A 13,518-nucleotide genomic window follows, 5' to 3' on the forward strand; every position below is an offset into this window, starting at 1 on the left:
CCCGCTCTGCCGGAGGGAGGTGCCACACTGATGGCCTCGAGGACTCCCTCTCTGACAGGCACCAAGCTCCGGTGGGACCTCTAAGGACCCACCCCTTCTCTGGCTCTCCACCCAATGAGCTGCCAGAGGGGAGTCCAAGATCCAGATCTAAGGCAAGCAGCACCCTGTATCCCTGGCCACAGTGACTGGTCCACGGCGGACACGTGACCTAAGTGGATCCGATCGGAGTTCTTCTTGGGATTTCCACAGGGAAAGCTAAAACACTCTCTTTATCACATTTCAGTCTGTTGCCCCTGGAGCACCCGGCACCCATCCTGGGGCCAAAAGGAAAACGCTCCAGGCTGCAACACCAAGAAATCGGAATAAAAAAACTGAGTCTGGGAAACTGGGTCCTGGCCATGAGTTTGTGTCCAGATCAGGCCTTGCCTGAAGCTGCCGCTGCACCGTGTGGTTACAAGGGCCTAAAAAAATCCCACTCTGAAGTTAAGTTCAAGTTGGATTTTCTACTACTGCACCCAAGAGAATCCTAAGTGACCCATGGCAGAGCTGTCCAAATATGCAGCCAAGAGGATTGTTTGGCCCTCCTGCTGCTGGGTTCAAAAGTCAAGGACAGGGGCGCCTGGGTGGCTCAGTCGGTTAAGCGGCCGACTTCGGCTCAGGTCATGATCTCGCGGTCCGTGAGTTCGAGCCCCGCGTCAGGCTCTGTGCTGACAGCTCAGAGCCTGGAGCCTGTTTCAGATTCTGTCTCTGACCCTCCCCCATTCATGCTTTGTCTCTCTCTGTCTCAAAAATAAACGTTAAAAAACAAAAAAGTCAAGGACAGAGGGTATGGACAAAGGGTCTGCCCTGTCCCTCCTCTCTGGGGTCCCAGGCCCCACTGGCTGGAAATGTTTGCCCCACACACCCTCCACGCACACACAGACCTCCCACACAGCACTGGATGGACTTTTATTTTAAAGTCAAAGGCACAGCCTGGATGGGCTGAGGCAGTGACTGCAGATGCCCAGCCCAGACCCTCAAGGCCCTGCCCCCAGCCAGGGGCAGCTGTGCCAAGGGGAGTGGGGGGGGTGGTGAGAAGGGGCCTCCCCTTCTAGGGGTTGCCTACCTCCTAACTTAGCCCCAATAGGGGAGAAGCGGGTGACATAAAGTGAGGCAGAAATGCTTCAGGGGTCCCCCAGGACCTCTCCTTGAACCCCCCTCCCCAACACAGGTCTTTGGTGGACATGATTGCACAGACAGTCCATAAAGTGACAGCGAGAGGGGCGCCCCCTCCCAAGAGCAGGGCCTCAGGGGAGGGCAGGGGAGAGGTCCCAGTTTCTCCCTGCGGCAGGCAACTCAGTGCGTTGCGTAGAAATGCGGGAGGAGCCTTTCCCTGCAGGAACAGCCCCCTGGGGGAGAAGTGACTTCAGCCAGATGAGGCGCTGTCTTGGCAGAGGCCCCTCCCTCCCTGCATCTCGAACTCTATCTGGTAAGACATAAAAAATTCTCTGCTTATAAAAATACTTCTGCTCTGTCTGGGAGTGGGGTTGGGGGGAGGGGGGGAAGGGGAGGGAAAGGCAATCCCTGGGGATGGGGCGGAGCCGATACCGGAGGCTCCCAGGTCACAGCCCCTGTGGGGGAAGGGAGGTTACGGGGTGGGGGGTGGGGCTAGGAGGGGGGCAGGGGGCCGTTGGCTCGTCTGGGGGCTCCTTTGGCGGCGGGGGCCCTGCCCGGGGCGGCGGGCGCGGGGGAGACGCGGCGGGAGGTGGCGGCGCTCCGCAGCTTCTGTTTCCGCCGCTTGGCCAGGGGCGCGTTCTCCACGCTCTTCAGGAAGAAGCCCTCGCGTTTGCCCCGGTTGAAGGCCTGGCAGAAAGGGGGGTGAGTCCCCCATCCCCCACCACCTGCCGGGCCCCTCGGGCCCCAACCCAGCCCCTCCCATCCCATCCCACCGGATCAAGGCCATCAGGTGGCCGGCCCGCAGCCTCTCCCAAAGGTCAAGGCGCCGACCACCCGGGGAGGGAGGTCAGTACTCGGTGCGCCTCACCTCTCCGGGCTCGGAGGCCCCGCCTCTCCAGGCCCCGCCCGCCCACCGCCCACAGGCCCCGCCCCTCACCATGAAGGTGGCGTTGAGCCCGGAGCGCACAGCCGGACCCGAGGATTCCAGCACGTCGGGCGTCCGGAGCGGGGGCGAGGAGCGCGCGCTGCCGTCCTGCAGCCACGTGCTACCCCGCAGCCCCTCGAGCTTCAACCGCTTGGCGGGGTCCACCGTCAGGAGCCCTGGAGGCAGGGCAGTGTTGAGGAGGGGCCGAGTGTGTGTGTGTGTGTGTGTGTGTGTGTGTGTGTGTGTGTGTGGAGGCTGCGCCCCAGAGACCTCCCAAGAGCCCCACTCTCCTCCCGGCCCAGTTCCCCAGACCAAACACTTAACCCATCGAGACCCCACGGCCGCCGCCTCCCCAGCCATGATCTGTGACCCTGCCCCCACCCCCACCGGCTCCGCACCTCGGACCAGCTCCTTAGCTTCTTCAGACACGCCCTGCCAGGCCTCCCCGTCAAGGGAGAAGCGCCCCTCGCGGATCTTGCACATGATCTCTGCCGCCTGGCTCTGCCCGCCCTGGCCTGAAGCCCCCTGGAAGGGGACCTGCCCCGACAGCATCATGTACTGGGGAGGTGGAGGGAAAAGTGAGACGGGTCCGGGCTGCAGGGCCGAGACAGGCCAGGAGGCCGACTCAGCCCACCCACCCACAGAACCATTCACCCTCTCCATGAGGGTAACGCCTGAGGATGAACCCTGACCTCCAACCCCTAATCCTTGGGATGCCCTGACCTCAGCACCAGAGCAACCCTGCCTCTGTATGAGGAGGCCCTCTAAACCCAGCCTCCGAGCAAACGCTGCCACCCCCACCATGACGACCCCTGTCCTCCGCCTCGGGGGCGTCCCTGTTCGCCCGCCTCGAGAAGCCCTCGGACCCCAGGCTCGGGGCACCCTGAACCCTCCTGGGGACGCCGTCTCATACCAGAATGACGCCGAGGCTCCAGAGGTCGCAGGACTCATCGTAACCCTGCTGCGCCAACAGCTCGGGGGCTGCGTACTGCAGCGTGAAGCAGGGCGTCTGCATGGGCCCCGCGGGGCTCTGCGGACGCAGCCGCGCGAACCCAAAGTCGATGATCTTCACCGGGGCTCCGGGCGTGTCGTCGGCGTACAGGATGTTCTGTGAGGGCGGCGGGGCGGCCCGTTAGGGACTAGCCCTCCGCGCCTCGGCCCTCCCCGGCTCCCCCAGCCCCGCGCCCACCTCCGGCTTGAGGTCGCGGTGCACCACGCCGGCCTCCTCGTGCATGAAGCTCACGGCCGACACGAGGCTGCGCAGGATCTGGCTCGCTTCGGACTCGCTGAAGTGCCTCTTCTTGCGAATGTGCTCCAGCAGCTCCCCGCCCCGCAGCAGCTCCAGAACCAGGTACGTGTGCAGCTGCGGGGCGGAGCGGCGGGCCTAGGTCACCATCCGGGTCCCGCTGGGAACCTTCGGTCTCCGGCCAGGCCCCACCCACTGGCCCTCAGGCCCCGCCCCTATTCGAGCGAGGAACTACCATCACCCCCAAAACAACCCGTAGGCCCCAAGTCAGCCTCCCGGGCCTCCGCCCCTTTGCCACCTTAAATCCTAGCCCTCTCCACGTCGGCCTCAAATTCAGTTCCCTTGGCCATTCTCAGCTCCGCCTTCCGACCCTCCGATCCTCCGGCCCTACTACCCTCCAATACCACCTCCCTGGCCTGCCGTACCCCTCAAGGCCCCCGCACCCAGGCCTCAGGCTCCTCCTCCTGCCCTCCCCGCCCGCCACCCCCCCACCCCGTCTCCCGCCCTCCAAGGGCAGTCTCCTGAGTCCCTGCGTTGCGCCCCAGCCCAAGAAAGCGTCACCTGGTCGTGATGCACATCATGCAATTTCACCACATTGGGGTGCGACTGGCAAAGCCGCAGGGCCGCCACTTCTCGCTGCGTGTTCGCCTCCAGCCTGGGGGCGAGGCAGGCGGGGTCAGTTCGTCCGACCTCCGGCCCCGCCCTCCCGGCCCCGGCTTTGCAGGCCCCGCCCACCCCAGGCCCGCCCACCTGCGGCTGAGGATCTTGACCGCGAACTCCTGGCCGCTCTGGCGCTGGCGGCAGCGGCGACACACGGAGAAGCTGCCTTGGCCCAGTGCGGGCTCCCTCAGGTCCAGCTCGTACTGCTGGAAGAAGGGCGAGTCCTGGCGGCGAAGGAGGCGCGTCAGAGGTCGCACCCGGGAGCCTTGCGGCCACGTTCACATGCCACCTCGGAGAGGCTCCAAACCTCACCGTGGGCACACCTGGTGAAGCCAGGTCTGGAGTCCCTGAGCCCAGACTCCCCAGAATCAACATCCCCCCCCCCACCCCCGTCCCAACCCACCTGCATCATGGCGCTCCTGGCCACCGCTGCCCGGCCGGGCCGGTCTCCAGCGCCAGATGCTTCCAGCACATCTGTCATCACCGCGTTGTTATGGTCAAACAGGATGGAGGGCGCCACGAAGGAGTATCCCTGCAGGGGTGGGGTTTGTGTCAGAGGCTGGTGGGTATAGGGGCTGGAGGCACAAATGGAGTCCTAGGAAGACCCAGCCTGGGTGAGGGGCAGGGCAGGCAGAGGCATCCCTGGTGCACATAGGATGTGTTGACATGTTATTCCAGCTTGTTCTATGATCACGTGGGTCCGCATCCCGCAGGAATCTGAGACTCCGCCCTTCCAAGGCCATCATCTGGCACAATGTAGTGACCCAGACAACGACGGACCCAATGCATAAAAGGGGCATGGCCTGGCATCACACACACTTAGCTTATGAGAATTCAAACCTACCCACCGAATACAAAAAAGTCATTATTCCTTCATCTCAAACCAAACATTGCCCCCCCCCCCCCCCCCGCCTGCAAGGGGAGGGGCCACTGACGAAATACAAAGAGGCAATTCAAGGGTTTCTTAAGGGTCATTTTGATGATGTATTGTTTTCTGCTAAACACACAGCCCCACTGTGCACAAGAATGCAGGCTCTAGGCTTTTCTGTTTGGTTCATTGATCAGTCCCCGGGTGCCCGGATCAGCGCCTGGCACATTGTAGGCACTCAATACATATTTTTGAATCGTGAAATGGATGAATGAAAGTAACCGCTGATTCACCAGAAAGAACTGTCTCATGAGAACCGTGAGACAACGGATGGATGGTTCTAGCAAAGCCATCACTTGGGACAGGGCTCACAGAGGGGACTGATCCACCTACGGTTCACATTGGCCTATTCTTCCTTCATAGTCACGGACCGTGTCCTACAGGCCAGGCCCCCACACTGGGCAAAGGGACACAGAAATTAAACACAGTCAGTCCCTGCCTTCTGGGAGTTTCCGGACCAGGGGAAGCTGTCTCAGGAAGGCAGTTAGGATACAACCTGACGCACTGCTCAGAGGAGGTGCCAGCTACAGAGAACCGATGCACAAGGAAAGGGCAGCCCAGGACTAGGGGAGTGGGGAAGAATTCACACAGGAGCAGCACGGCTTGAAACAGGAGTGGGAGGCTTGGAAGACGACTAGGAGCCTGCCAGGTGGGCAACGGTGGGGAAGGTACTCCAGGTGGAGGGAACTGCATGTGCAAAGGCACAGAGGTGTGTTCGTCATAGGTGCTGGAGCACCGAGTGGGACCACAGTGAGCACTGAGGCCAGAGCGCTGAGCAAGAATGACATCATACGGGGCCTGGAATGCCGAGCAAGGAAGTCTGAACTTGTCCAACAGGCCTCAGCTTCTAAACTTGAGTGGAGGGGGCCTGTGCTTCCACAAATGTGATACGGTTTGCCAAAGGAACACGCAAAGCCACAGTATAAACATGGAATCTCTTTCTAGTCGTCCACTTAAGCAACCGAATAGGTAAAACGATGCTTTTAGAGAACAGTAAAGAGATGTGTGGAGTAGAAGGGAAGTTAACATGAAATTTCAAGATACACCACGAGATTCAAAGACGTGTCCCGCCACGGCAGTCTGTAGGACTGACGACCCCGGGTGCCCCACCAGTGGAGAGGGTCTGGGGGAGACGCTGAGTCCTGATCAGAACACAGGGCCTATGCAGGGCCATGAGTCAGCCAGAGCCAAGGCTGGCAGCGAGGTCCTGTCTCCATGGCACCCGGGGTTCTGTGAGCTCTTACCTGGAAGATTCGAGGATCCCCAGGCGGGGGGCTGCCAGGGGGTGAGTAAACAGGCTCCAGCCGCGTAAATTCCTCTGCAAAGTTGCCCACATCCAGCTCCGAGCGGATCTGGGGCCGGAATGGGGCTGGGATTTTCCTGGCAGCCAAAGCAGCCCAATCCAGACCCTGGAGAAAAGGAGTAAGAGATCGGGGTGGGGGGGGGGGGGGTCAAGGGTAGGAAGTGAAAACCCCTGTCCCCTCCAGGCCACCTTCCCTGGGCAGCTCCTCAGTGAGACAAGGGTCTATCTGGCATTTGGGTGGAAAGTTGTTCTTCCTGCCTCCCCGGCTTGTGTTTCTCTCCCTCTGATAACAGAATCCCGATTTCCCTCACAGAATCGCCCCTCCACCACACTTAGTCAGTTCTGGGACTTTCAATGGCATTGACATGCAAAACAAATCTCTTTCTCCAACTGGGCTTGAATGGGGAGCGTGTGGGCCTGGAACTGCCGGGGACCCCTTCAGGGTCTAATGATGAACAGAAAAGCCAAGACACAAAGAAAGAAATTCTTAATGACACAAATCCAGCACCTGGATGCAGCCTTGCCTGAAGTCAAACCACTTTTCCTTGGGACTTTTCACTTACGGGAGCTAAAACATACCTTTTTATGTTTAAGCTAGGGTGGCAGAGCCCGCTCATTGCCTGCCCAACCATCCATCGTCCCGGTCTTCCTTAGTACCACAGCCCCAACTTTACTCCAGGAAGCAATGGGCACAACTAACGTATTGCAGAAAACCTTGGGGCACTCGGGGGTGACCCATAACTTGTAAGCAGTAATTGCGAGGTAGGAATCCAGAGAAAGAACCTCAAGAGGAGGGTGACTAGTTGGCACGTGCCATTTTGCCCTTCTCCTCCTTTGTCCTCCTGATTCCTGCCTAGATAACAGGCTAGATGGCAAGAGCTCTGGCAGCCATTTTGGCCCACGAGGCAGCCCTGGGGATGGAGGCTAAGAATGAAGGAGCATTACAAAAAGAAAGGAGCTTGTATTCACAAAACACCACAGCAGCCCTGTGGTAAAGCCAACCTTTATAAATTAATTAATTAATTAACGTCTATCTCATCTAGATTGTTCACTCCAATCTTCGTTGTTAGCAGCCAAACTCTACTCCAGGGATATCCCCATTTTGGGTTAGACTTTTTTGTCACTCACAGCCAAGAGGCCTGATTTGGGCTTGAAGGCCCCGGGGCTGGCACCAGGATCTCAGCATTGCTCTCATCAAAGAATCTTTTTTTTTTTTTTTTTTTTAATGTTTATTCATTTTTGAGAGACAGAGCACGAGTGGGGGACCGGCAGAGAGAGAGGGAGACACAGCATCGGAAGCAGGCTCCAGGCTCTGGGCTGTCAGCACACAGCCCGACACGGGGCTCGAACCCGTGAACCGTGAGATCATGATCTGAGCCAAAGTCAAGACGCCCAACCGACCGAGCCACCCAGGCGCCCCACCAAAGAGGCTGTCTTGAGAGAAGGGGGTCTGGGGGGACCACCACCCCTTCTGAGCCCCAGGCCTCGAAGACCTTAGCGCCTCTCCAGTATGATTACTGGTCAACCCACTCCCAGCACCCGGGGCATGTACTCAGGGCAGGCTTGAGGAATTGACTTAAGGAAACTGACGCTCGTCAGCCACTTCCCCCGCGAAGGGACATCTTCACCACGGAGACTTGGATTCCTGTCTAAGAAAGCGTCTCCAAGGAACCTTCCAGGCAGGTAATTGGTGAGAAGGTTTAAGAGGATCGCACTCACAGCAAGGATAACTGAGTGCCTGGCCCACGGTAAGTGCCCATAAATGGGTACTTCTGTTGCAATGTCAGACAAGTAGCTAATCTGATTCCCAGCCCGTAAACAGAACACAGCAGTTAAGAGCATGGGCTTCCAATCACCCAGACCTGGGTTTGGATCTGAGCTCCATCACCCCCCGGCTGGGTGATCTCGGGCAAATTACTTAACCTCTCTGAGCCTCGGTTTCCTCATCTGTGAAGATGGGGATGATCAGAATGGTTCTGAAGGTCCCATGACATAACGCAAAGAGCCAACACACGGCCGGTGATCGCCGCTTCAGGGTCCTGCTGGGCAACGATGCCGGCCACGCACGGCGCCCGAGCCAGCAAGGTCTCGCAAGGAAACACGGTTCACTCTGCACTGCACTCTAACCTGTGTGTGCTCTTACGTAGTGAACAAAACCCAAGCGACTGACCGACCGTCCCTCTGAATTACAGGCACACAGATTGTACAGGAGGAAAGAACAGAATGCCTGGGAGGATGCTAACAGCCCGAAGAGTGACTCTTAGTTCTGCTTCGGGCCGACAGGAGACCCGCGACCTGTTCCCAGCGCGACCCCATTTCCCGCGCGGTCTGGAGCGGGTCACCTCCCTTCTCTGAACCTGGCTGATGACGAATCCATGCTCAAGCCCCTGCCAGCCCTGCCCGTCAATGAGCCCAACATTCCTTCCCCCAGGAACCCGACCCATCCTCCACGTTTCACTAGAGATGGAGACGACAAACCCACTTTCTTTTTCTGGAGGTTTTTCTTCTTTTTTTTAGAGAGAGAGAGAGCATACGAGTGGGGGAGAGGGGCAGAGAGAGAAAGAGAGAGAGAGAGACAGAGACGATCTTAAGCAGGCTCCACGCTCAGCACCGAGCCCGACGTGGGGCTCCATCCCACGACCCTGGGGTCACGACCAAGGCCAAAATCAAGTCAGACGCTCAACCCACGGAGCCACCCAGGGGCCCCCGGAGGTTTTTCTAAATCAAGTGAAATCAGCTAGTCTCCGACCATCCCCCAACACAGGGCAGCAGCCTGGTCTGGGGGTGTGCAGGGAGGTGTGCGGGAGGGTCAGGAGCCTCACCTGGAAGAAGGGGTGGTTCTTGACTTCCTGCGCCCCCTGGGGCCCCGCGCCCAGCCGCTTCTTGGGGTCTTTGCAAAGTAGCCGCTGCAGCAGGTCCTGTGCCACGGGCCCGATCCGGGGGGGGAAGGGAGGGGAGCACTTCAGGATCCGTCTGGGAGGATTGGGGGGGCGTCAGGGGCAGCGAGCCCCCTCCCCAACCCTGCCCAGGCCCCTCAGCCACCCTCCTCGCCCAGCCCCGCTCACCGGGACACCTCCGCCTGCGTGTTCCTCTCGCCCTCCAGGGTGAAGGGCGAGGCCCCCGTCAGCAGCTCGAAGAGCAGGATACCCAGGCTCCACCAGTCCACAGCCTGCCAGGGCCAGGGCAGAGCCGGGGTCAGGGCCACCCCCGCCTCGCCCCGCCCCCCGCTCCCCACCCGCTCCCCTGCCAACCCACCTTGCCGTGCCCCGACTTGCTGCGGATAATTTCGGGGGCCATGTACTCGATGGTGCCACAGAAGGAGAAGGTTCGTTCTTTCTGGGAGGGCAAGAGGACCCGTTTGGACACCCAGCAGTCCCCAAGGCTCAGAGTAGGACTCGCTGGACTTGTGAGGGTCGGAACAGAGGGAGCCTCCTGAAGGCAGGACCTGGATCTGTTCGCCTCTGCGCCGCGAGAAACGCAGAGCCGGGTGCGGAGCAGGAGGAGACAGGAAGGAGAAGGCTCGAGCGGGGGTGCGGTAGGCAGAGACGCGGCCCTGCGCTCACCTCCTCCGTCAGGAACTCCTTGCTGAGCCCAAAGTCTGTGAGGACGATGTGGCCCTCGGAGTCAAGCAGCACGTTCTCCAGCTTCAGGTCTCGGTAGATGATACCCAGCTGGTGGGAACAAGAGGCACTCTGAGGCTTCCTCCCCGACGCGCCCCCCACCACCCCGCTTCTACGGCTCGTGTCCGGGGCCGAGCACCAAGACCCAGCTCGGGGATCAGGGCAACCCCCTAGAGAAGGGGTGTCCGGTGCAGGAGTGAGCCCAGGGACCGGGCCGTGGGATGGGAAAGGCCACTTAAGACGCAAAAGCAAGGAACGGGGACGGCGCAGGGATGCCCCACGGAAACAGGTCCCAGAGGGAGGAAAGCCTACGAGAAGAAGGCCTTGGGAGCCAAGGCCTGAGGTCCCCATTTGAGGAAGTTCTGCAAGCGTGGCCCCGGGAGGTGGCCCCGAGTTCCCCGTCAGAGGAAAGCCCCTTCCAGGAGGTGCCGGAGGAAGGGACCCCCTCCCCAGGCAGCGCTACGGCCTTCCTTCCAGGAGGCCTGTGCGAAAGGCGCTCCAGTCCCCCCCCCCCCCCCCAGGAAGCCCCAGACACAGCGATTCAAGGCTGCCACGGGGGTGCCACGTGCGGCAGCAGCCGGGCGGCCAGGCCCTCACCCACCTTGTGCAGGTGCTCTAGGGCCAGCACGATCTCGCCCCCGTACACGCGCACCTCGGCCTCTTTAAAGTGCTGGCGCTGGTACAGGTGGGTGAACATCTCGCCTCCGTTCACGTAGTCTGGGGGGAAGGGGGGGTGTGGAATGGACGTCGGGAAGCAACCCTGATCGCGCGGCCCAACCCGCCTCGGTGGTGGCCGCCAAGGCGGGCAGGTGCCCGCCCTTACCCAGGATGAGGTGCAGCTTGGCGTCCGTCTGGAAGGCGTAGTGCAGCGTAACCAGGAAGGGCGCCTGGCGCACCAGTTCCAGCACGGAGCGCTCGGTGCGCGTGTGCTCCTGGGTCTTGGCGCGCTGCACCAGCGCCGCCTTGCGCAGCACCTTCATAGCATACAGCTTGCCTGCGTCGTGCCCGACGGCTTTGCGCACCAGGAACACCTTCCCGTAGGCTGTGGGAGCAGTGAGCGAGCGGAGGGTAGACCGTGAGCAGAAGGGTGGTGCGGACTGGTGGGGGCGGGGGGGGGGGGGTGACGCCAACCCAGGAGGGTGTGCAAACTGGGGGAAGGAGCCGGAGTGAGAGGCCAGCGTGCAAAAAGCTGACAGAGCCTTCTGAGGAAAGGGTGTACGCGGCCCGGGAGGGTGCTCCACAAAACCAGGGAGAGGTGCAAACCAGGCCGGAAGGCAGGCAGCTCCAGGAGGCCTGCGGGGCAAAGTGGGGGCAGGACATGTGCAAACCCGTAGATCAGACAGAGACGCCAGGGGGTGCAAGGCAGAGTGGACAGGGGAGGGGATGTGCAAACCCAGGCCGGGGCGCGTGCAAAGCTGGGAGTGAGCAAAGCAGGAGACCGAGCTGCCACATCGCCTGGGGCGGGGAGGAGGTGTGCAAATCACTTGGGAGGGCTGCAAGTCCTGGAGGGTGCCGGCGAACCCCGGGAGGACCTTGCAGGGAGGGGCAGTGTCGATGTGGAGCGCCCCAGGAGCAGGCACGTCCCTGGGAGTGGGCATGCAAACCCTGGCAGGGCGGGGCGGGGCAGGCAAGGCGGGCTGTGCCGGGAAAGGGTGGGGGGCACTGCCGGAGGCCTGGCCCGGGCCCAGGCCCGGGCGGGTGCGCGCGCGCGCGAGGCTCAGGGCGCCAGGCCCGGGACACCTGCCCCGTGGGGGGTCCTCACCTCCCGTGCCCAGCACCTTGAGCAGCTCGAAGTTCTCGACGCTCACCTTCTCCTCGTGCCCGGTCAGGTTGGCTGCGGGCGCAGCAGGCGAATGAGCGCGGCCGGTGCATGACCCCTCCCCGGCGCAGCCCCGGCGGCCCTCCCCCGGGGCCCCGCACCACCGGCCCCTCCGCGGCCACCCCTGCCCCACCTTCGGTGATCCGCAGCTCCACGGCGCAGCCCTCGTCCTCGTCCTCGTCCCCCATGGCGTGCGGGTGGCCGGGGCCCGCGCGCGGCTCTGCTCCGGGCGGCGCCGGTTACATGGCGGCTCCGGCCGGGGCGGGCGCTTCCTGGTGCCGCCTCCGGGGCCGAGGCGGGCGCCGGCGCCGCCTCCCGCTCCCCGCCCCGCGCGGCCTGAGTCAGGCGGCTGGAACGTGACAGCGCCGGGCTGCGGGAGGGCGGGCGGACGGGGGCGGCCCGGCTCCCTCGGGCGCGCGGGGCGGGCGGCGGTGCCGTGCGCTCTGGGACCCCGGGCGACCCTCTGGGGACCCGGGAGCACCGGGGGCCTGGGGAGAACCCGGAGCCTCTACCGGGTGGACACTCCGCCCGGGTGCCTGCTGGAGCCGGTGGTGATGAGGCACCGGAGCCCCGTGCCCCAAGGAGGGGGGCACACAGGTGCTTTTGAGCCCTCCCCTCCAGGGAGCCAGCCCCCCCAGGGCAACCGGGCATCTGCCCGCTTCCTAGCCACCAGCGAAAGGGAGGGGTCGCCGAAAAACCATCATCCGCTCACTCCTTGGCTACCCTCGCGCGGGTGCTGCCCGCACAGCCTCGGCCCAGCACCTCTCGCACAGTGTGGACTTGCCTTTGCAAGGGGAGGGCCTGGGGCTCAGACACCCTGAGGGCCCTGTCCCCGGGCAGCGGCTACCCAGGGAGCGCCTGCAGGGGGCGCTGAAAGGCCGCTGGGGTCAAGCCCGACCCTGGAGGGGGGCGGGGAGTGGAGCGGGGTGACTGATTTTGACCCCATCCGTTCAGAGCCGACCTGTGAAAGCACCTCAGTCCCCAGCCACCCTTCGCAGCCCAGCCAGGGCCCCTGGCTGGCCTGTCCTCCAGAGCCCCCCTGACAACCGATAGGAGCCACCAACAGGGTGGGACGGATGGCCATCAGAGCTCCCATCCTGAGGCCTGCGGGAGGGGGCTTTCAGCCCCTCTGCCCAGCTGGAGACCAGGGTGTCCACACCCACCCCACCGGACTCTGAAGCTTGGGCTGAGTGGAGGGCCTGGCCATCAGTTACCCCCAAGAGGGGGCTGTGGAAACCCCAGGAGTCAGACTGCTGCAGACCATCCCGGGGAAGCCAGACTGGCCACCCCTCCCGGCTTTGCCCACCCCCACATTCAGGCTGCCTCACCTTGGGCCCGCAGCCCCACCCTGCCCTGGGCGGCCCCAGGTGCCTTGACTCACGTCCTGCCATCTAGCCTAATTGCCCCTTTCCTGGGCGTCATTCTGGAAGCGCTGGTCAGAGACCCCACGTCCTTCCCCCGCCTTGTGTCCCTCCGTGAAAGCCCGTGGCACTAGGTGACATCCCGCTGGGCTGAGAACTCACTAGGGAGGAGAGCAATTCTACGGGGTGGGGAGAGGATGAGGAGAGGAAGGAGAGGAAGAGATGAAAAGGAGAGGAGTTTGGGAAGGAAGGGAAGGAGCCTCTGGGGCTTCATGGGAGCCCAGAGCCCATCTCCTAGGCAAAGGCTTGGCTGGGACTCAGGCCAAGCCCCGCCCTACCCCCCACCCCCCCACCCCCGGGACATCCAAGCAAGCCCGACTGGCCCATCCCCTGAAGAAAGCCCTAGCCGCCCTGTGCCATGTGAGGAAGCCAATGGACACAGATCCCCAGCCACACAGAAGGACTTGGGCCCGGTGGCGCTGGTGCCTTGGGACTGGACAC

The 13,518-nt window shown here is 62.4% G+C and overlaps 1 protein-coding gene across 3 annotated transcripts; it reads right to left on the reverse strand.

The window, feature by feature from the left end:
* Positions 1-929: 929 nt before the first annotated feature.
* On the reverse strand, positions 930-11,943 carry RPS6KA4 (ribosomal protein S6 kinase A4). 3 transcript variants are annotated; one of them, XM_060607093.3, is made up of 17 exons: positions 11,790-11,943; positions 11,646-11,671; positions 10,661-10,879; positions 10,439-10,554; positions 9,781-9,888; positions 9,473-9,553; positions 9,283-9,386; positions 9,040-9,190; positions 6,159-6,323; positions 4,390-4,518; positions 4,077-4,210; positions 3,888-3,981; positions 3,270-3,443; positions 2,994-3,188; positions 2,479-2,638; positions 2,093-2,256; positions 930-1,842 (listed from the first exon to the last, which is right to left on the reverse strand). In XM_060607093.3, the coding sequence occupies exons 3-17, from the start codon at positions 10,815-10,817 to the stop codon at positions 1,648-1,650; spliced, it is 2,127 nt and encodes a 708-aa protein (XP_060463076.2). In that variant the 5' UTR covers positions 10,818-10,879; positions 11,646-11,671; positions 11,790-11,943; the 3' UTR covers positions 930-1,647. The 3 variants fall into 3 exon arrangements, with proteins under 3 accessions (XP_060463076.2, XP_060463077.2, XP_060463078.2); XM_060607094.3 differs by having other exon boundaries at positions 11,600-11,671; positions 11,790-11,939; XM_060607095.3 differs by lacking the exon at positions 11,646-11,671 and having other exon boundaries at positions 11,790-11,939.
* Positions 11,944-13,518: the final 1,575 nt, after the last annotated feature.

This window comes from Panthera onca, chromosome D1, assembly GCF_046562875.1.
Source record: "Panthera onca isolate mPanOnc1 chromosome D1, mPanOnc1 haplotype 2, whole genome shotgun sequence".
In the NCBI taxonomy this organism is placed as follows: Eukaryota; Metazoa; Chordata; class Mammalia; order Carnivora; family Felidae; genus Panthera; species Panthera onca.

Bases quoted from the DNA above. Each gene is read 5' to 3' on its own strand.
- RPS6KA4 (XM_060607094.3), bottom strand. From the start codon at position 11,844: ATGGGGGACGAGGACGAGGACGAGGGCTGCGCCGTGGAGCTGCGGATC. The intron at 9,889-10,438 runs GTGGGTGAGGGC...TGTTCCCACCAG, and splicing joins CCCTAGAGCACCTGCACAAG to CTGGGTATCATCTACCGAGA. The intron at 3,444-3,887 runs GTGACGCTTTCT...TCCGCCCCGCAG, and splicing joins ATGATGTGCATCACGACCAG to CTGCACACGTACCTGGTTCT.